Genomic DNA, 20174 nt, shown 5'->3' with positions numbered 1-20174 from the left:
GGGTCCACATTAGGGATGTTAGAGACAGAAAAGCATCTGAGCTTCTCAATGTCCTTTCAACCTTTCCTCTACGGAGGAAGGACCTGAGGTCTGAGAAGTAAGTTAACTTGCTGAAGAGGCAGGATGGATATTTGAGCCCACGTCTGTCTGACTCCAATGCTAATGATTTTTACATCCCAGCTAATGGATTATGTTGCCAAGCCCTAAAAGAAGAAGGCCTATTTAGACACTTCATTAGCAATTTGGGTGCTAAAAAGCATCCTCTTAGCCAGAAAGGATTAAGCTGCTACCCACAGCTCCCACCTCAGATCCAGGGAGTAGTCTGCGGGAATCCGAGTTAAGGACCGTGGAAGCTCCCGCCACCCAGCTGTAGTATCAGTTTCCAAGCAAACTGATCCAGAAGTCCCGAGCAGGTCATTAGGGTGGTGTCAGGACTGTGGTACCACTGACAACATTGCTATGTTGGCTTTCTCTGCCATCTGGGAAGACTGTCTTTTCGAATGACTTCAATTTAATCCAAATGGTAACTTCATTTAACCAAATATAGTTAAAATCACCCAGAATGGGCTTGTAGGTGAGTGGGGAGCCCCCAAGCAGAAGCTAGTCAGCTTTCAAGTTGTGCTTCTCATTAAGGAAATAACTTTCTTTGACATTATTTATCTGTGAAATTGGAAAAGTAGTGAACATCTAATGTGTGTTGCTAGTACAGGTAATAGGACATTAAGGAAAGGACACTGGACTGCTGGTGGCTCTGCTAGTCACAGGGCCCCTCCAGTTTTCTGCCATTAACAGGCTGAGTAACTCACTGCCTTTTCATTCCCTCAATTGTGAACTGGTGAGTTTAAGCTGAAGGTCTCTAGCGGTCTTTGCTAAAATTTTACAATCCTTATCCGATTCTTTCTCCAAATCACCTAAAAAGTTTAATAATATAATCTTGCTTCAATATTCTTTTTAAAAAAAAGATGAAGAAAGAAAACACAATCAAGGACAGACAGAGATTTCATTTAGATCCCTAAGTGCTGGCAAATCCTTCCTACCCTTCCTTTAAGATCCAGCCCACCTTCCTGCCCAGAACCACAATGTCCTTGAGAAGACAGCCATGTCCAAAGACAGCAACCAAGAACAGCGAGGGACACAGGCAGGTGGGGGTCAGAGTGTGCTGGGCCAGGGAAGAATCAGTGCTTGACAGACGCAGGTCCTGCACCCAAAAAGATTTCCAGAGAGTTCCTCATTATGAAGGACTTTCATCTCTGCTTGGTTACCAAGCGCTAAGAAAGCACTTCATCCGGGAACTCAGTGTTCTCTGCCCATTTTCTTCTATTTAATCCTCTTTGATTCTGCAAAGGATTACGTAGGTCTGGTATATCTCCACATGACAGCCACCATGAAAGCTGGTGCCCAGTTCTGCCACTTGAGTGGTTTGCCCCATCAGCCATTGCATTTTTTTTCTCCCAAGTAAGCTGGGAGGAGATTTAGGAGGAGATAATACCGATAAGCATTTGAGTCCCCGAATTCTCACTCTTTGCCTCCTTCCTGTAATCATATTCCCTGAGGGCAGTCTGTGGGCATCTCTCTAAAATCCATTTCAAAAGCTAGATTTAGCTCTTACTGTTCTGGCGCCTTTATTTGGACATGCTTGTGCCTTTCATAGTTTTCATTCAAAGAACATTTCGGTCCATGAGACATAAAAAATGGCTTTGCAGTACCCAACTTGTCACAGGCTGTATTCAGCTTTGTCCTGAGAAAGACCTCAGCCACTTGAGGAACCCAGACGTCATTTCCCGTCATGTTCTTTCATGTTAAATGCTCCGAGCTGCTCTCTGGCGCTTGGTCACTCCATAACTAAATATTGCTTTAGCACTCGCCACACAAAGAGCTTCCTGAGAGCAGTAGGGGAGACATGGTAGGGCTGAACAATCAGGGCACTGTTTCCATTGAGTGGTCTGCCTACCAATGCCGTGTCAAACGAAAGTGACCCGAGAGCACTGCTCTACTTCTGAGCTTTAGGTTGTGTGGCTTTTTCCTCATTTGAGGAAAGAGCCCGGCTGTGATTTAGAAATAGCTAGCAAAATGAAAGCAGGCATCAAAATGATCTGGAAGGAAAGTAAATCATCTTCCAAACATGCAGGCGGAAAAAATCTTGGTGAGCCCAAGAGAAGCATTAGGAAGAGTTAACCAGGGACGAATGTGGCTCAGAGGGGTGTATTTTTAAGGCTGGACTCAAGTTTTCATTATATTGTTGCTATGCAAGTAAATAAATGAGCTCACTGCTACACCCAAGCTAGGCAGAGGGAATTTATAGAGAATTAATAAATCCAGGTTAGGCAACATGTGGCTTTTTTTCTGGTCATAGAAAAGCAACTAGTAATCTTGAATGTGAAAGAGACAAACTTCTAGAACTTTACAGGCAATTTCTGAAAACTGGACCCCAGTTCTAGCAGGCAGGAAGTGATAATAGTGATGTTTCTATTCTTAGGATTTTCTTTCCAGGAAGGGTTCAAATATTTCATTTAAAAGAAAGAGGTTATTTCTTTTACAAGAAAACCTAACAAATAGTGTGGTGGCTCTGTTAATGTTTTTTTAAGGGTGTTTAAGTGAAATAAGCCCTTTCCAACAGGCAGTTTTGGAAATCTAAATAGTCTTGTTAATGCATGAAACCCAAAGTGAGATAATATAAATAAATTAGAGGCTAGGAGGGAATTAAAGATAGAAAGGAAAAGGTCTAATTTTACTTTCCTCCTATGCCAAAAAAATGCAAATACATGATTGCTAATCAGTGAAACACACTTTTGAAGAGACATTCCTAGGTACTAAGCCAGCTTAGAAACCTATAATCATTATGGTACAGGGGCACTTTGTAACTTCTCCTCAATTACCCATTATGTTTCCTAAGCACCATCTGGGTTACTTAGTTCCTAAGCAGGCTTTAGGGCACAGCACCAGAAACTGGTTCCAGATATTCCTTTTGTCCTGTATTCATGGGTCAGCTCCTTTGGTCTGTAATCAAAGCGTCATCTAGATATCGGAGGCAAAGGATTGTGCAATCCAGGCCATTCCAAATGTTGCTGTGCACAGTAGAGACTTAAACACAGAGAATCTGGGGACAAAGAAATGAGAATAGTTACCATTTCTGTGCCCCAAGATTCTCTTGGAAGAAACCCTTCCAAATAGGAATTCTTATTATTTTAAAAAATTTTTTCAAAAAAATTCATAAACAATTCCATTTTACCAATTTTGTAATTTATGACACATACAAAGATACATGTACAGACAGGTAAGTAGATAGATAGGTAATGTAGAACTAGGAATAACATCATAAATCACTAGAGGGTGACCAGTGCTGTTGAAGTAACCTGTGCTCCTCCTCATCCCATCTTTCTCCAATCTACTTCACTCAGCTCTTTCTTTGAAAGAGTCAGATTTTTCTGTTTCCTTTTTTTACTGCTTTGTTCTTACTTAGGATTTCTGGTCAACTGTGGAAGAAGGGAAGGAGTCAAAACGAGAGAGTGCTGGAGGAGAGAGGGATTGATAGAAGTCGTGATGAGTAGGTGAGGGGCAGGGCTGGCATCAGAAGGAAACATAGCAGAGCCTGGCAAGACCTGAGGGTTGCTGGGACTCGGGGATTTGCCTCCATGAATGGCAGCAATCTGCATCATTCCCACTTCCCGTGGTGCTCCACTGAGCTAGCAGCACAGGACTGGGAAGCTGAAGTTATTTCAAGTGCATGGCCTCTGCGGCTGCTTATGCCCCAGCCCCAGGCATGTAGCCAGCTCCATGTTAAGATGAAGAGGATGCCCAAGGAAAGACATGCCCCATGTAGAGTTGTTGACACCTTGGCACAAGTGACACCATATAAGTAGAAGTTGCCTTAAGAGGAAACATTTTTTTTGCTTCTAAACATTCCAGAGAGATGGATATGTGCCCTACTTCTTGGTGAACTTAGCTTGTAGTCTTCCTCATCTGATTAGAATTTCAATAAAGTGTTCTGAGTTTGGAGCCTTGCCATCTTTCTCCTGGATAAAGATCTTTGTCCCTAAGCCCGATAGAAGCACATATTCTCTGGGGTTTTCCACTGGAGTGTCTAGAGCTACTCTAGTGCTACTACGTAACTGTGATGACGCCAATGCTGATATGAGCAGTGTAAAATAATAACCTAACTCCTCTTAATGGTCCTCAAGAACCAAAGATCTTATCACTTACTGCTTTGATTTGAAATCCCCATTGCCTCCAAGACCTCACTTTGAACACTTCATACGCCTGTGAAGATTAAATTCTTTCTGATTTCCATGATTAAACTTTGTTTTCTCCTATGATTGAATCATGAAACATTTTGAAAGCTAACAGCTTTCGGATCTGTGATTATTAAGATACAAATAACATCCTTATCACATAAGAAAGCAAGCAAGAATTGACTGTCTTGTTCCCACTGTCTTGTCTCCTGCATTCCTGGTGATCACTGATCATGTGTTGGACACAGTATTTTTAACTATATTTGTAGAAATAATTTAAGGCTTATGAAAATGTTCTCTACCTCCAGAGCGAATTCTGTTTCCTTCTGCCAACTCATACACACATATAAATCTAACTTCATGCTTTGAGATGTTCTGGGCAACCTTGATAACTTAAGGCCTGACTTCAGACTGTGAAGGATGGGCTTACATCCAGTTAATCTTTACTATTGGATGCAGTCCTTAGGGTCCCAACCCAAAGTGGGGGGTGGTTTTTCAAGGTTCCTACCTTCATGAGCCCCCAGATCCTAGGTTCCCCCTTATTCTAAGAAGCTGTAAAAAAACCTAGCATAGCCTCTCAGACTCCTGTTTCAAATTAGCAAATGCCCCCAGGGAAGAGTCAGCCTCACCTCTGTGAATTCCTTCTCTTTCAAATTTGAGCTTAGCAATTCTTTACTATCCCTTAACTCTTAATGCTATTAAGAAGATCTTCTATATCTTTCATTCATTTTTTTTAAAGTTGTCTTTAGCGGAATGGTTAATCTGAATTACCCAAGTCCATGATTTCTGGAAGTCAAAGTCCAAGGTAAAATCTATGTAACCTAGGTGACAATTACAGTAACAATAGCTAAGGCTTATGGCTTTCCTCTTCATTTCCTTTAATACTCATAATAGCCTATGACATAACTATTATTATTTCTATTTTACTAATAAGTAAGGCTTCAAATGGTCATGTTCTCCTAGCAAGTAAGCAGGAGAGTAGATTTTACACAAGGTTTCCAACTTAATAATAAAGCTAATGGAAAACCAAGACTGGTTACGTTGAGGTCCAGTGGATTTAGCTCCAGTTCTGTCCAAGTCCAGTTCATGTCGTCCATTACCACCCCCGATTCCAACCTGATAATTCTGATGAGTAAGCGACCCAGTGTGGCCATGGCCTCTGGTACCCAGCTTCTCATGACACGAGCCTGTCACATGTCCTCAGAATAAAGCTAGCAAGACTCCCATTCCTTTATGCTGTGTGTTCCCTCTGATGTCAAGATAAAAAGCAGGGCTTGTTTAGGCTTCTTTTTTCCAAAACACTCCCCCAAATGTTTCTAGCCTGCGGCTACGAAGAACCCAGGTGTTCGTGTCATGTGCAGGCTCCACTGTGGAAAAGGAAACCAGAAACCACCTCACAGCCCTCCTCATCCTCCAGTAGTAGTTTCACCCAAATGCTGGTACATTCCTCTCTGGTTTCTGATTTCTCAGAAACCTAACCTAACATCCTTTACCTAACCTTTACCTAACATCCTTTACCTAAACCTTTACCTAACATCCACTCTGCTGCTTTGGCACCACGATGCCTTACCCCATGCCTAGTGCTACCACACAGGGCTGATAAAGGCCAGTTCTCCTCCTCCTCCCATGGATCCACTCAATGCAGAGCTGGCTTACCTGGAATCTGAGTTGATTCTATAAAGGCAGACACTGGTTAGTACCCTCTCAAGTTTCAGACCATCTTGCTTAAAAATAGCCTTAAGCTTACCTTTAGTTCATTAGTGCATTCGCAAAATACATTTCTCCAACACCTATTACATTCAGGGTACTGTGCCGCGCCCTGCTGTTATACCTAAATGATTAAGAAATGGTCTCTGACTCCAGAATGCTAAGAGAAGAGATGAGATGCACCTCAGTAGTCAAACCACAAGTGATAAGTTCCGTTAGAGACATGTGGATAGCACGCTCAGCCAGTTCTGAGGAGGGAGAAATTTTATCTGTCTGGGAAAGTCTTCATGGGAGAAAGGCATTCAACCTGGCCTTGAAAATCGAATAAAGTTTGAATATGAGGAACAAAAGAAGATCATCTTAGACAAAAACACACGAATAAAGGCACAGATGTGTGGGCGTGCAGGGCATTGATGAAAACAAAGAAGTTCAGTCTTGCCAAGGCTTGCAATTGGTGAAGAGCCTGGAGGCCCTGCCTTCGGAAGCCTTCTGCGTCCTGAGGAAGGAGGGCAAGGACACAGAGTCGAAGACAAAGGGTGGCAGACTAGGGGCCAGAGACATGCTCAGCTTGGCCAAGATTTTGTTTTAAAAATTTGAGCCAATTTTGAAAACTAGGAGATTTCACATAAAATTCCAGATTTCTGGCTCCCTCTGAAAATCTGAACAATCTAGTGACACAGGGCTCAACATCTACCTGCTTCCTGTAGGATGTGTGTTCTATCTCCCCAGCGCTGAAGCTCGGCCTGTCTCTCCCCTACACCCCACCTGCTTGGCCCCGCAAGCATCCTAGTTAGGACCCTGACCCTGTTCCCGGTACACACCCAGGGAAACCAAACGTGGAAACATCAGTGAGGAACCCCCCGGGCTGTCTTCCAACTGGCCGACTTCCACACATGCTGGTTCTCCGTGTTCCCTTGCCTTCCCTGCTACCCAAACACAGACTCTCTTCTTTAACATTTCAGCACACACGGCTCTCAGAATTATGAGACATGAAAGTATCTATTCTACAGCATCTCCCAAAACAGCTCCTGCTGCCAGTGTCTGAGGCTCAAAGTGGTGGGAATAAAACACCCACTGTCAAAGTGGCGGGTGGAGGGACAAGCCGAGTTTGTTTCCTTGTTTTCATGTAAACAGATTAATGAGAGAGCCAACATAACCCCAGTCTTTGGACTTTTGATCCCACCCTGCCAGGGCCCAGCCTGCAGATGTATTAAATGGACTCTCCCTCCTCTAAATGTTTACAGTCTGCCTGGAGCTCTTGTCAAAGTCTCTGTCTTGGGACCCTTCTGTTTTGCCAAGAATGGTATACTAACATCAGAGGAAGGCCCGATTCCTCATGGGGACAGAAAATCCTCATTTAGAAAGTGCAAATCCTCTGCTGGGGTAACTGGGGCCACAGTTGTAGTAGCACTCCGTCACAGAGCCCCAGGAGACCTCACAATTTTGCCCTTTGTGGCAACACTAATGAATTAAGAGGTCAGTTTGGTAATTCCTAAGGCTAAGCTTTTGTAACTATAAATAAACACATAGAATGTAAGGAATGCAGAAAAGAAAAACAAACAGAGGGGGAAAGGAAATGAAAAACCTGACTTGATTTCATTGAGAAAATTAGTTTAAAAATCCCCTTTGTGTAGCAATTCCTCTAATGCCTAACCGTACAAATGTCCAGGAGATTTCTTCTATACTTGAAGGCCCCTTTGCCAGGCCTTGGAGGTGCACATCTTAGGCTGAGGTACAGCAGTTCTGGGAGGTGGAAAGAGAAGACATAGTAGAAAAGTTTTTGTGTACTTGTGTCAAGCAGGAAGAAAAACCCTTAATAAACCACAAAACCGGAGCCTTTGTAAGGTACAGCTCAGTCAGCACTTTTCCTCCGAGGAGAGAACACACAATTGGCATAAGAGTGACCCAAGCAGTCAACGGGTGGAGGTGGACAATGTCCAAAAGTAGACGACTTCCAGCTCCCTGATCCTGCAGACAGCACAAGGCGGATCGCAGCACACGCTGGACGTGTCTGACCAGATGCGAAACGCGGGTCCCATTTAAATGCCATTTGTGGATCACCGTAAATTAGACGGTTACACTGGGGAGGCTGGAATCGGGGGAGGCTGCATTTTGTTGGCTATTCCCCTCTGTGGTTTTCACCATCTGCTTCTTTGAATGCATAAACAAGGAAAATGACTGGTTTGGAATGCAAAGTTTTTAAAAACCAGATGACCACAGGCATCCTCTAAATGAGAACGAAAGAACGAGTTGGGGTTCGGTGACATTTGTCAGGAAAGGAAACGTTGAATACCGGGAAGCATCAACGCTCCCTGCCAGGGAAGATCCACAACGGCAAGGAAAAGCTGTGGCCACGACCCTGCCTTTCTTTTCTGAGGTCGTGCCATTTCCTTCTGTTTTACCTGGTGCTATTTTCAGACACCACCATTTCTCCCTCTCTGCCCCCTTCTTTTAAAAAAAAAAAAAACAAAAACCGAGATGAACCGTTAAACGCTGGACTTCAGCATAACCAGCCTTGGTTTTCCATTAGCTGTATTACTAAGTTGGCAACCTTGGATAAAATCCACACTTATAAATTTTTAGGCTGAACAAAAGCTGCGTTGTGAGCAAGTTCTTTTATAAAGCCAAAGCAGAGTGCTATAAATAGAGGGGCTGATGAGATAGACTAAGGGAAGGTCTTCATTTCTCTCCCAGACAATAGTGAGCAAATAAAAAAAAAAAAATTACATAAGGGCATTAGGAACACAGTGTGTTTTTCTTTAGCAAAGAGCATCCTGCTTTAAAGAAGGAAGGTTTGCTGCACACAATACAGTGGCCACTCTATGAAATGGTTCTCTATGCTCCATGCCAACGAAACTTAAAGCAATTGGTTCTTCTTTTAAACTCGAGACAGCAGAGAGACTTGATGGAAATGTTGACTGCATACTAATCTCCTTTACCTTCATGACAAGAAATAATCAGTGGTAAGCACTAGGGATTTAAAATCAAATTGAACTCAGGGATTTTAAAGCCCCTGGAGAGAAGAGCATTGGTGCATTTGGCTGAGTTCCACCCATTTCAGCATAAGACAGACGTGGAGCATTTTTCACATAGTTTTGTAGGCAGCCTGACGCCAGAGTTTGCACATCAGAGAAAGGATAAAAGATGATGGTTTCTTAGGGAATAATCACCTCATCCTAATTTGCACTATTTCTTCTCCTTAAAGAGGTCTTGGACAATATTTGAGGTGGGCACTGTTAATGATTTGGGCAGGGGTGCGTTAAGCAATAAAGAAGATCCTGGCAATTTAGAAGCCCTTGGAGAATTAAATAGACTTCAAAATGAGTTAAGTGTAAGTAATTCCTCTACGAGGGTTTTGGACACCAGCAAAGTATGTAGATGTGAAAACAGGAGCCTGCTGAATGAGATTTATTTCATTGGCATTTATTCCAGATGCCAGACTCCTGATGAGTGTATTTGACTTCTGACATCCTTTGGATGGAGGTGCTGTTAGGAATGTTTTCTTCCCTGGTGGAAATGAGAAAATGATTAGAGACCAGAGGTCAGGAGACCTGAACTCTGTTTCTGGTAGTTCCCTGACTTAGTATTGTGTTCGTTTCATAGATTAGATTGAAACCTCCTAGAAGCCTCTAAGGACAGCACTGTTTGAACACTGGCTTTGTAAAGCACTCTTGTGACCCATGGAATTTTAGTTATAATCATAATAATGTCCGATGAAGAGGCACACTGGGGAAGATATGAGAGGAATTTTAAGTGGATGGATTCTATTTGCATTATGCACTTTACAAATAGTTTCAGAGACTTTAAAAAAATATTCAGCATACTACACTTTGGATGTTCCAGGGGGATCATCTAGGACTTTCATAATTTAAAAATGAGTCTCCCTGAAAGTGTATTTTGGGAATTGAGACTTCATCAGATGAACTTTGAGATGACTTTATTACCATGAAGAGGGTGATAGAAATATTTCAGGGGCTGGGCGTGGTGGGTCACACCTGTAATCTTAGCACTCTGGGAGGCCGAGGTGGGTGGATTGCCCTGAGCTCAGAGATTCAAGACCAGCCTAAGCCAGACCCAAAATGAGACCCCATCTCTATCAAAAAAATCCAAGCATTGTGGTGGGGACCTGTAGTTCCAGCTACTTAGGAGGCTGAGGCAAGAGAATTGTTTAAGCCCAAGAGCTGGAGGTTGCTGTGAGCTATGACACCAGAGCGCTCTACTGAGGGCCACAAAGTGAGACTCTAAATAAACAAACAAACAAATAAATAAATGAAAAAAAAATTTAAAAACCTTCAAACTAAGCCAATTGAAAGCAAAATTCAATCAATCAATCAATCAAAGAAATGTTTCAGGGACTTATTTCTCACTGGGATCCAAGAGAGATTTTAATGTTTCTTAACTTGGTGTCTCCTTGTCTCCTTCCTTTTCTCTCTTTCTGCTTTCTTCGGTTTTCTTTTTCTTTTTTGGGGGGGCTATCTTTTTTATGGTAGAGAAAAGAAGGATGAATGCCCAATTAGAAGACGAGAAGATTCACTAAAGACTTGTGCTTGGAATTTTACATCTCTGTGTCTTTTTGCCCACAGGTGATAACCCCAGTGAGGACAGGCCATGGCTATGTATATGAGTACCCATCCAGGTACCAGAAGGACGTCTACGACATCCCTCCTTCTCATACCACTCAGGGGGTATGTACCAGAACCACAGTCACCCGGGGAGAGGAGCTCTTACCACCATAGAGGAAAGGAAGTTCAGAAATTATGTATATTTCACACGAAGCTTTATTTAGGTTGTCCACCAAGTAGCCAAGTTACCCAATGTTATTTAAATTATGTTTTCTGGATTTGCTTTATCAGGAAATGCTAGTCTTTTACCTGATAAAGCTTTTGTTGGCTTATCATTTTATTTCGGAAAGTATAAAATTTAAACTATAATGTAAAGTTACATTGTAGATACTTCACATAAGATCATCTTTTTAATTCCATCTAAATCAAAGAATACAAAACATAATTAAATTCCATCAATACCTTCTGACATGGAACGTTGCCAAAGATCAGGCCTGTACATAACTTGGCAAATAAATCCATCATTAAACGCATAATTTTGTCAAAAGTGACAACTGTTAAGACATTTTCATTCTGGATGACTCAGATGTTTCTCTTCAGGTATATGACATCCCTCCCTCATCTGGGAAAGGCCCTGTGTTTTCAGTCCCAGTGGGAGAGATGAAACCTCAAGGGGTATACGACATCCCTCCTACTAAAGGGGTAAGTAAGCTCTACAGAGCAGAAAAAAAGGCCGTATGTAAGTGTGTGTGTATTAGTTTATGGGGATAAAACAAGGAGGGCAAACCCAAAAGGGGAAAAAGTAATTCTGATGAGAGAACAAATGAAGAAAGGAAGGAAAAAAGGCGAAATGGAGGGAAAGGAGGGAGGGCGGAAGGGCAATAATTAAAGACAACGCTAGGGCGGTGCCTGCGGCTCAAGGGAGTAAGGCGCTGGCCCCATACCCCGGAGGTGACAGGTTCAAACCCAGCCAAAACCGCCAAAAAACTGCAAAAAACTGCCAAAAACTGCAAAAAAAAAAAAGAGATAACTCTAGAAATACCATATTTAGGGGTCTCTATTAAAGAAATGAGGAATCTGGCTGGGCCGATGGTGGTGGGGTATCAGAACTTATTAACATTAGTGTCACTAAAGTTGGTATACTACCCCCCACTGCTAAATTTGACTAACTTAGAAAAGAAAATGGGGAAGCCACACAACTACAACTTGGACTTTAACGCTACAATAGCAAACTATGTAACCTAATCATATGTGCCCTCATTTGAATCTGAAATTTAAACAACAAACAGTTTGTTCAAATGGGGACGGCAATAAGGAGAGGCAACTGGTAGGAAAGCCAATTAGCTCCGTGGAGCAGGTACTAACTCGCCTGGCGTTTACAGGTTTTGCAGTTTACTCAGTCCATCCACGTGGGTTAACTTGTTTGACTCTCTCTGTATACTAGTATACTACTATACTCTCTGGAGTGTACCAGTATATCTATAAGGATAAGGGCGCTGGGTCTTGGAACACAGATGGTGTGGTGATGGGGAGGCCAGGGAGAGACCTCAGGTCTCCTGACACCCAGTTCCCTGTGCTGTTGTGTTACCTGCCTCTCAGCATGGCTCCGCCAGGAGGACACCCAGGAGCTGGTTAGAAACACGGGGCGCAACCCTCCACATAAGTCAGCACCAAGAACTTGGGGGTGGATCTACTTGTTAAAGGGGGAGGGAAGTGAGAATGGAATAGAGCACCTTGGGAAATGCAAATGAAAAGGAGCCAGTGCGTGGGACTGGGAATTCTGCACTGCCAGGTCAAGGAATGTCCCGTTTCTCCACCTTCCCGTGAGCCAACTGAACAGACGGCGTTTTGCTTTCTACTTACTCTGCAGGTGTATGCTGTCCCCCCTTCTGCCTGCCGAGATGAAGCGGGGCCCAGGGGAAAAGACTATGACTTCCCCCCTCCCATCAGGCCAGCAGCAAGGCCGGACCTCAGACCCGAGGGGGTTTATGACATCCCCCCAGCCAGCAGCAAGCCGGCAGGGAAGGACCTTCCCATGAAATACAGCTGCGAGGCCCCCGCGGCTGCGGAGCCGGTGGCGCGAAGGCACCAGAGCCTTTCCCTGAACCACCCACTCCCGCAGCTGGGACAGCCGCTGGGCGCTCAGAACGACGCCTACGATGTCCCCCGGGGAGCTCAGTTTCTTGAGCCGTCATCAGAAGCCAGTGAGAAAGCAAACCCTGAAGAAAGGGACGGTGTTTACGACGTCCCTCTGCACAACCCACAGGACGCCAAGGGCGCTCGCGACGTGGTAGATGGGATCAACCGGCTGTCTTTCTCCAGCACTGGCAGCACCAGGAGTAACATGTCCACGTCTTCCACCTCCTCGAAGGAGTCCTCACTGTCGGCCTCCCCATCCCCAGACAAAAGGCTCTTCCTGGATCCGGACACAGCCATCGAGAGACTGCACAGGCTGCAGCAGGCCCTGGAGATGGGCGTGTCCGGCCTCATGGCACTCGTCACCACAGACTGGCGGTGCTACAAATACATGGAAAGACACATCAACCAGATCCGCACCTCGGCGGACAAGGTGGAGCTGTTCCTGCGGGAGTACCTCCATTTCGCCAAGGGAGCGGTAGCAAACGCTGCCTGCCTCCCGGAGCTGGTCCTCCACAACAAAATGAAGCGGGAGCTCCAGAGAGTGGAAGACTCCCACCAGATCCTAAGTCAGACCAGCCATGACTTAAACGAGTGCAGCTGGTCCCTCAATATCTTGGCCATCAACAAGCCCCAAAACAAGTGTGATGACCTGGACCGGTTTGTGATGGTGGCAAAGACGGTGCCCGATGACGCCAAGCAGCTCACCACCACCATCAACACCAATGCAGAGGCCCTCTTCAGACTGGGCCCCAGCAGCCTGCATCTGAAGAATGGGGCCGAAAGCATCATGAACTCAGCAGAGTATCCACACGGTGGCTCCCCCATGCAGCTGCTGCGTCCCGGGGACCACAAGGCTCAGGCCCATCACAAGCCATTGCCCCCAAGCCTCAGCAAGGAGCAGGCCCCTGACTGCAGCAGCAGTGATGGTTCTGAAAGGAGCTGGATGGATGATTACGATTATGTCCACCTACAGGTAAAGCAATAAAACACCTACACGCACATGCAGGGATCTGGAACAGATGTCTATGTGGCTGTCGGGCTGGGCTACCAGAGTGGGGGACACAATTAGGGTTGATCCACGTGGTTCACAAATTGGAGGTAATAATGTACAGTGAGAAGAATGCCAGGCTAAAGGGCCTGAGTCCTTGGCTCTAGACATTTTCCCACCGCTTATTGTGTGACTGACTTATTTAAGCTTCCTGGGCCTTAATTTCCTCATTTGCAAAATGAATGGTGCACAGGTTGCATTAGATCCCATTGATATGGCCCAGGGCAGCAGGAGGCTCACCAAGGAGGAGAGTGAGCCCTCTAATAGTAATACCAGCTCCACTTTTATTTGTATTGTATGATATAGTTTCATGTGATATTTTATTTGGGAAAAAATGGCTTTACTATTAAAAAAAAATTGAAAACTTCTGCACTAGAGAAGTTCTACGGTCCCTTCTAGCTCTATAGTATGTGTGCGTGTGTGTGTGTGTGTGTGTGTGTGTATAATTGCTAACACACTTAGCCCCATCTCAGACTTACCTAGAGGATTACTGGGTATTTGACAAGTGGCCTAGACTAGAGCTTAATTTGTATGTGGGACATTGGGCAATCACAGTCAACCTCCTACAAGTGGGAATTCTTCCAAATTCCAAGCTGACCTGGGACTCTAAAAGTTTGCCTTTCCACTTTGAGGGATTAAAACCCTCTACCAAGATCCATTATTTAGAATTGAGCTTGTTATCTTATTCTGCCATTATTTTAATTTGGTTGAAAGCCATGGATTTACTGAAATACTGGGAAATACTAATTTGGAGTAGAAAGCTGTAGATGAGTTGAGGAAACTAGGAGTGAAATATGGATCACATTTAGACTTGCGTTGGAGGCTTATGAGTTCACATATGATCTGTTAGGAAAGAACCTTGAGAAATATTACTTCCTAAGGAGGTTTGAAGGAGATTGTGAATAACTCTCTGAAAATGGTAGTGGAGCAGAGAGCATGGAAAACGGGTTTTAGTTTTTAGCCCCAACCTACACAGTGACCCCAGAAGTCTAGTAGAGAAGCACATCAGCCCTGTCTGAGGCTACAGTATCTAACTGGGCATGCACTTCATTGCCAAGGCAGTGGAAAATGAAAGAGCATTGATGTGTTTGTCAATGAAATTCTTAGCATACGTGAATCATAATGACGGTGTTACATATGTTCTTTGTGTTGAAAAACAACAGGGCAAGGAGGAGTTTGAAAGGCAACAGAAAGAGCTATTAGAAAAAGAGAATATCATCAAACAGAACAAAATGCAGCTGGAACATCATCAGGTAAGTTCAATCAGAGCCCAATAGTCGGTGTTAAAAAAGATTTCCTGCTCCGCAGGGAAGATTTAACTTCAAAAGATTATGATTTTGATCCTTCCAGCACACTGGCACAAATAAGCCCCAGCATGTATAATGGAGTATTAGAGCAAAGAGAATGGTTAGGGACTCGCTAATTTGTCTGGATTACATCTAAATGACAGGTTTTTTTTTTTAGGCTAAGCCTACATATCTAAATAAATTAGGACTATTTAGGGGAAGGCTTTTGGCCTCAAGAAAAATGACCCACTCAATATAGCGCAAGCGATCAGGTTTTATATTATAGTAACGGTGTAGTAGAGAAATGCAATGACAGAAAATGAAGATGAGCCAAGTCCGGTGAGAACCAGGACTGTAAATTCTCTCTCCTTGTACTTCCTTTGCTTCTCTCCTTGTACTTCCTTTGCTTCTCTCTGTAAATCTGCTGCGTTCTCCCCTATTTTCTGATGTTTCCCCTGCTCATCTATTACTTTGTCCCCTGTAACATTACAGCCCCATAAATGGCCACCCAAAGCCATCATCACAGCTTCCTCTGCTGATGGTCAACTCCCCTCTGTGGCTCAAGTATCGCATTCCTAAGAAAGACAATGTGATTTGGCCATCCACCCACCCCAATCTATCTATCTCTTATTTCTCTCTCAACCTTGGTCTTTCGGACAACACAAGCCTAAGGTTTTGGTGTCCTTAGTCTAATCCAAGGAGCAGTGGTGGTGGGGGGAGTTCACTGTTTTCAAAAAATACCCAAGCCCATTTGCCAAGGACCTTGGGCAGGCATGTTCATTCAGAAGTTGTATATCCGTAGGGCAGATAACAATGGGTGTTGCTAGGACAAGGGTATAAAAGTAATGAGTTGAAGGTTTACAAGCCTTTTGAAGTGAAATGGTATGTAACGAGGTGAAAAGGCATGCTGTGTTCAGGAAACCTGAGTTCAGACTCTTGCTTTATGGAGAACCAACTATGGCAAGTCAGGGAACCTCCCTGAACGTCAGTTATTTCTCTATAAAGTGGAATTCATCTGGGTGTACCTCATTACATCTAAATAGCAAGATTTTTGATGCTAAGCCTGCATATCTAACGTATCAGGACTATTTAGGGTAAGGCTTTTGGTCTCAAGAAATGAGACCCACTCAAGCTAGTCCAAGCAACCAGGTTTTATAGTATAGCCATAACCGGGGATTTCAAAAACAGAATAGGGGCTCAACGCCAGTGGCTCAAGTGGCTAAGGTGCCAGCCACATACACCTAAGGTGGCAGGTTCTAATCCAGCCTGGGCCCGCCAAACAACAATGACGGCTGCAACCAAAAAATAGCCAGGCATTGTAGTGGGCACCTGTGGTCTCAGTTACTTGGGAGGCTGAGGCAGGAGACTTGCTTGAGCCCAGGAGTTGGAGGTTGCTGTGAGCTGTGATGCCATGGCACTCTACCCAGGGGGACAGCTTGAGTCTCTGTCTCAAAAAAAAAAAAAAAAAAAAAAAGAAGAAAATGAAGATATAGCTGGGTCTGGTGAGAACTAGGATTGTAAGGATGTTCTATGGTTTAATAAGATGATATACGGATGAACATGTAATATTTGCAAAAGAATAAGCTACATGAAATATAATTCATTATTATTAAATACCTTGGAACACTACCATTGTTTATGTTTGCCTTAGTATTTGGCCAAGTAGGACTACAGAGCTGTAGGAAACTTGTTGAAGCCATAGTAATTTCTAAGAAGGAAGCAATTCCATAGAAAAGTAAAGCTGGCTGTGCATTTCTCAAGAGGAGAAGCAGGGTGAGGTTATCCCTACTCTGACTGATCCCTGCTTCAAGGTGGGAGATTAATAAATCCTAAGCTCAGGCCACGGACAGTTCTTACCTGCAAAAAAAGAGGTCTCTCCTGAGTCTTAGTGAAATAGCTAGAAATTATGATAATTGCAATTTAAATAATACACCAGTTGGGAACAATGAAGAAAGAAAGTTAACATTCAATGACTCTAATTCTAGCTGAGGCCTTTTTCTTTTTCACAGCTCTGAGAGATAAATATTATGATGCATTCACATTTCTTTAGAAATATTCTTTTTCATGAGTGCACACATATTTATATGCATTATTCTTCCTGGTAGTACTGGATTAGAGCGTATCTATAAATCTTGACAGAAAAAGTAGGAGAAATAGAAAAGGGTCCTGAGTTGTCATTTCATATGAGCATCCTGAGACAGTCAAGACTGACCCCAAGAAGCAGCAAACTGTCAATGACTTCCTTGCCAAAGAGGTCACTACATTGATTTTTCTCTTGCCAGCTCTCAACATTTAATAAATATTTGCAAAGGGCCTACAATGTATGAAACACTATTATTCTAAGGAATTTGTAAGTTATTAACTCTTTTATCCTTCATAAAGATGTAGGTAACAGGGCTGTCATTTAAACTCCATGCTGCCAGCTGAGTGTGGTGGCTGGAGGATTCCTTAGGGACCATCTTTCCCAACATGCACATTTAATAATTTAGTAAAGCAAGGCAACTTGGCCAAGACCTCACAGCTAATAAGCATCTGACATTTACTAGGAATTAAAATCCCTGTCTTTTAACTCCAAACTCAAGTTAATTTCCATTACGACACACTCTTTTGCCCTAATGAAATCTACTTTTTTCTCCCTTGCAGCTAAGTCAGTTCCAGCTGCTGGAACAAGAAATCACAAAGCCAGTGGAGAACGACATCTCCAAGTGGAAGCCCTCTCAGAACCTCCCAACCACAAACAGCAGCGTGGGCGCCCAGGATCGGCAGCTGCTTTGCTTCTACTATGACCAATGTGAGACTCATTTCATCTCCCTTCTCAACGCCATTGATGCTCTCTTCAGTTGTGTCAGCTCGGCTCAGCCCCCTCGGATCTTTGTGGCACACAGTAAGTTTGTCATCCTTAGTGCACACAAACTGGTGTTCATTGGAGACACGCTGACAAGGCAGGTGTCTGCCCAGGACATTCGCAACAAAGTGATGAACTCCAGCAATCAGCTTTGTGAACAGCTCAAGACTATAGTCATGGCAACCAAGATGGCTGCCCTCCATTACCCCAGCACTACTGCCCTGCAGGAGATGGTGCACCAGGTAACAGACTTATCTAGAAATGCTCAGCTCTTCAAGCGCTCTTTGCTGGAGATGGCCACGTTTTGAGAAGAAAAAGGAGGAAGAGGGGACTGAGTTGATAGTTACCAAGGAAAACTGGAAATATTATCTGGTTTTTGTACATATTATCTATTTTGTAGATATTTTATATGAAAATGAAATATTTTAACATTTTTTATGGGTTAGACAACTTTCAGAAATTCAGGGAGCTGGAGAAGGAAATCTTTTTCTTTTCCCTGTGTGGTTCTTATGTATACATATAAGTATCTAAGACATCAACTGTACAAAAACTTGTCCAAGTGCTTGTGTTTACCTGGGTATTTGTGTTTGTCTGTAGATGTTTGTCTGATACATTCCATTTTTAAAACATGAATTAAGAAGCACCTTAGTAAGAACCTCCAAATGCTGCATTTTTTTTTCTAGAAAATATCCCAGCTGGTTTTAATATTGCTTTACATGTCTTAGTGATGATTCTGAGCCTGGCACTCCTAAATCTGGGAAGCAAAGTATATTTGTAGGTGATTGCCTCCCAAACCATGAGGCATAGTATGGCTTATTCTTGTTATAAAACCCTTTTTTCAAAATTGACCATCTTGAATGCACTGTGGCAAAAAAAATGCCCACTTCCCACTGAAAAAGCCCTCTTGAAGAGCAAGTTTCAGAAAGCAAGCTCTGATATTTCAGGTTCTGGAAAGAGGAAAGACCTGCATGTTTAGAGGCCATGTCCACAGTTAGGAATGGGTTATTTCAACACTGGGGGAGGAAGCTACAATAAAAGAAAATTACTTGTTTCCCTGGAGCTATTTGATCTGCATTTGTGAATGATTCAGCTATGAGGTTTTCCAAAGGATGTTTGTAGAGTCGTGACAACTACATTATTTGCAGCAGGAATTCACAAAGACACATCAGACAATGATGATCCACAAATGAGAAGGGATGGTTCCATCTGCAAGTTGTAGGTTAGAGATGATTTTGCCTCTTTAGTATCCACTTAGGTGCTACTACCCCCATTACCTGAGGGAAACAGGCCAGTTCCTTGTCATTGAACTTTAGAGCCAATAGGCCATAGCCTGCTCTCTAAGAAAACTTATTGCTTGGTCTTGAACCCTCTGTAAGACTCATATGTAGACTCAACACTCAAAACAGCTATAAAGAGTCCATCTACTTTCTACAACTTCATGTGGCCACTGACCTTGTGTATAAGGTCAAAGGAGCTATGTATTCCATAGTCTGTCTCTTTACACCTGCTTGTGTTGACAAAGCACAGACACCACAGCCATTAGATTCGTCACAGGGCAAATGAAATACTTCTTACGCAGCAGGTAAATGTATTCACACATTACCAAGTCAAAAAGCATGTTATCTATGATCTTTCAGTCCAGTTCTTATTTAATGGTTTTATTCTAGCCTCTTTGGAAACATGTTTTTATTTGCAAACTATGCCTTGACTGAATTAAGCTTACTTGTTTTGAACATCCAAATCACTGGAACAGGAAAAGATTTAAGAAAGAAGAATGTATGAGCTCAGTGTGATTAAAAGCAACAGTGGAAGTAAAATATCATAGAAGGTGCTTTTCAAAACAACTGCTATTATAATTCTCAAAGTTCTACTCTGCCAAAAGAAGATGAAAAGTCATATGGAGAAAAGGGGTTGCTGAAAATCAACAACACTTGAAGAAGTTAAAAAGTTTGTCCTTAGAGATTTTATTGTATAATGTGTATTCCTTAGGAGATGGCGGACTTGATCTAAGCTACATGATGGCATTTCACATTTTAAAACCAAAATGTTCAATCTGTATTATTCTCTTTGCCATCTTTTATGTAGAAGCTATTTTTAAATCATTAAATTTTTAGATCTCTGTTTTCATAGTCACTGGGTTTCTCTTTGCCACGGAATTAAATATTGGCTTATTTTAGAACTCCTAATTTAGACAGTTAATCATGATTATTATCAATGCTATAGCTCTGTAATTTTTTTTAAGGAAAACTGAGGAGGTTTTGTGTATGTGTGTTACTTCTGATTGTACCACATATTTGCATTTAAAGTGGAATCTGTGGACATTCTCAAATTCAAATGTCTGGAATAAGGTTTGTCTTC

At 43.0% G+C, this 20174-nt stretch overlaps 1 protein-coding gene across 1 annotated transcript in view; it reads left to right on the top strand.

Annotated features, from left to right (window-relative positions):
• NEDD9 (neural precursor cell expressed, developmentally down-regulated 9) overlaps nt 1-18464 on the top strand; it is a 45487-nt gene extending 27023 nt beyond the window's left edge. The window contains exons 3-7 of the mRNA XM_003788306.3: nt 10520-10621; nt 11099-11200; nt 12369-13610; nt 14849-14938; nt 17615-18464. Of these exons, the coding sequence (XP_003788354.1) occupies nt 10520-10621; nt 11099-11200; nt 12369-13610; nt 14849-14938; nt 17615-18124 (2046 nt within the window). The 3' untranslated portion in view covers nt 18125-18464. The remainder of the gene's footprint in view (nt 1-10519; nt 10622-11098; nt 11201-12368; nt 13611-14848; nt 14939-17614) is intronic.
• Nucleotides 18465-20174: the final 1710 nt, after the last annotated feature.

Source organism: Otolemur garnettii, unplaced genomic scaffold (assembly GCF_000181295.1).
Source record: "Otolemur garnettii isolate 467f Iridium unplaced genomic scaffold, OtoGar3 scaffold00026, whole genome shotgun sequence".
Taxonomy (NCBI): Eukaryota; Metazoa; Chordata; class Mammalia; order Primates; family Galagidae; genus Otolemur; species Otolemur garnettii.
This window is presented reverse-complemented; position numbering and strand designations above follow the sequence as displayed.